The sequence below is a fragment of the Phytophthora infestans genome, genomic scaffold (genome assembly GCF_000142945.1).
Source record: "Phytophthora infestans T30-4 supercont1.20 genomic scaffold, whole genome shotgun sequence".
Classification (NCBI taxonomy): domain Eukaryota; phylum Oomycota; class Peronosporomycetes; order Peronosporales; family Peronosporaceae; genus Phytophthora; species Phytophthora infestans.
Genome location: NW_003303739.1, coordinates 150,196 through 152,698, shown reverse-complemented (window position 1 = coordinate 152,698; position 2,503 = coordinate 150,196). Strand labels below are relative to the sequence as shown.

Below are 2,503 nucleotides of genomic sequence, written 5' to 3'. Positions count from 1 at the left end.
CGAGAAGGAAGCTCAACTTTTGGAGGACAACCGACTTTAACAACGACTCAAAGCTCTGTAAAGTCACTGACTAATCGACTGTCTACATTCTCAGCTCTGCACTTTCATGTACACGATGTGCTTGCCTGGGACGAGCGTCATGCCGAGCGAGCGGCTGCCTGGGGGCAGCAGGAGGCCGGCAAAACGCGACTCCTCCTCCTGGTCGCGGGCTCCCGCCTTAACCTTGCTGTTCTTGCCAAGTCCTACGCGCGTGGGTGCAAACTCGCGCGCATCCTTGAGGATCACGTTCTGGTGCTTGTCAAAGCAGTGAAAGCGGCCTACGATCACGCGGCCGTCCGAGATGCGTAGTCGCACAAGCGACCCCAACACCTTCATGATCTCTAGCGTCGGCTCACCCACCGAAACCGTGTAATCCGCATGCTGTGTCTGCTCCACGTCCGCGTCATTTCCCACTCGTAGCGTCACCTGCGGCTGTCCGTTAAGCGACAGCACCGCAGGCGTCTTGGCTAGCAGCCCCATCATACTATTTTGACTCGCCCCCTAAATGTTTTTTTATAAAATTAATTCAGAATTCTGACAATAGAAAGCATTTTTGTTGCCTCATAAAAAAACTAGCACAAAATCAGTACATGTACATTTAAGTACACAAAATCAAAAGCCAGACAGCGGACTCGCTACTCGTACGTTTACGGAGGGGCGACATGTGATTGCCCAATTTCGATCGATTTTTCTTAGAAATGTAGATTGAAAATCGTTTTGCAAAACTTAAGCGTTTTGCAAAACTTATGGACCTCGACTAAATAAAAAAAATTAACGAAAATCTAAACTTTTAACTCCTCGTGTGGACTACATTCAAATCATATTTTTAGGATTACCAAATATAGCGTAGTTTATAATAGTGATAAAGCATACTGAAAGAGCATGAAGACGAACTAACTAGGCACAAGCAGCAAATAAAATGTAAGTAGGCCCGCTATTGCATCAATTGCCCCAAACGTAGCAATTCTTTAGTTTTTTATTTTCGATACTTATCTCTAGAAAACTTTCCTCCCTAGACGTCAAATCTGAGTGATATCCTTCCCGTGGACAGCGCTCAGCGGTCCAAATTGAAATACGATCGTCTGCACGCGAAGGCGCGCCTTCGTGAGCTTGCTCTTCGCGTACTTGAGACCACGGGGACAAATTCAGCAAATGCCGCGGCAACTACAGCGTCGACACCTATACCGTCGAGATCTTCTGAAACCCCCTGCTGACGGCTACATCTGATCCAGTAAACCAGGCCCGTCCAGCACTAATCATATGAGGATGGCGCGTCGATCTCCGCCGGATTGCGTTATTGCAACGTTAAGTATCCGGCTCTATCCGGCTCTTATTGCAGCGTTAACCCTTTCGTCACCCCCATTCATTTCTATATTAAGCCTTACATACTTTAATCAAGTTAAACTTTCAAAACCGTACATCATGTAGGGTTTTAGTATATCAATTGCGAAGGGGTTTGCGAGCTTATTAATCGCATTTGAGAGGGTTTAATCAAAACAGTACATAATGTATGGTTCAGATTGCTGCAATATGATTTGCTGAAAATAATTGACGGCACTGATGATTCGTCGAAAACACACGAAAATCTTCCTTCTATCCCAACATTGGCACAAGGTGCAGTACCGTGAATGACAGCCTTGCCACAGTGGAAGAAGGTGGCGATGCTCCATGGAGGCAGAGTGGATCTCGGAGGTCCAATTTGGACCTCACTTCTGAAAAGCTGCGAGCGAGAGGAGTTAGGAACTGAGCGCAGAGATGGCTGAGCGGGCTTCAAAGCGTCAGCGCAGGTCTCAAGCCAGCAACACACCACAGCTTTCTCGAGGTGTGGCACTTGTATAGTCACTAGACTATAGACTACGGGTAGCAGGTGATAACATGTTTGTTTTTTATTTTATGCAACAGATAATTCTGTGAATTTCAAGGACGTTTGGAAAGTGTTACGCCGTGTGGGATGGTCCTATAAACCCTCGTCGAGTAGAAGTTTGGATTTGCGCTATCGCTACGTTCGTCCTGGAGGCAACCCAAATGGAATAAATGGTCAAGACTATTTTCTTGGGGGAAGAAGCACTTGTTGGGTACTTCAACAGTGCGTATGCAGATGAAGCACCTTACGTGAAAACTGGTAACTCGGTCGGAGTATTGCATAGTGCTAATGTAGGTACGAAGAGCAGTGCGATTGATGAGCTTGATGCCCTACAAGTTGGTGCTACAGCTGGAAATGTTGCTTCAATACCTGAGCAAGGAGATATAAGTTTGGATACTTGTGACAAGGACGACGAGAGCAGCAGGAAAGGCGGAAGATCACGCGCAGATATTACGCCAGTCGAGGTGGATCACAGCGTCACGTGGGACAGCGTGGGCGGGCTGGAATCACACATCGAAGCGCTGAAAAAGATGGTGATGCTTCCATTATTGTATCCAGAGTTTCCTTTGATGCCAACGTGTCTCCGCCGTCTGGAGTACT

The 2,503-nt window shown here is 47.0% G+C and overlaps 1 protein-coding gene across 1 annotated transcript; it reads right to left on the bottom strand.

Annotated features, from left to right (window-relative positions):
* Nucleotides 1-52: 52 nt before the first annotated feature.
* On the bottom strand, nucleotides 53-522 carry PITG_10635 (uncharacterized protein; the record flags this gene model as incomplete). Its single annotated transcript, XM_002901449.1, has 1 exon — nucleotides 53-522. The coding sequence occupies one exon, from the start codon at nucleotides 520-522 to the stop codon at nucleotides 91-93; it is 432 nt and encodes a 143-aa protein (XP_002901495.1).
* Between the last annotated feature and the right edge of the window lie 1,981 nt (nucleotides 523-2,503).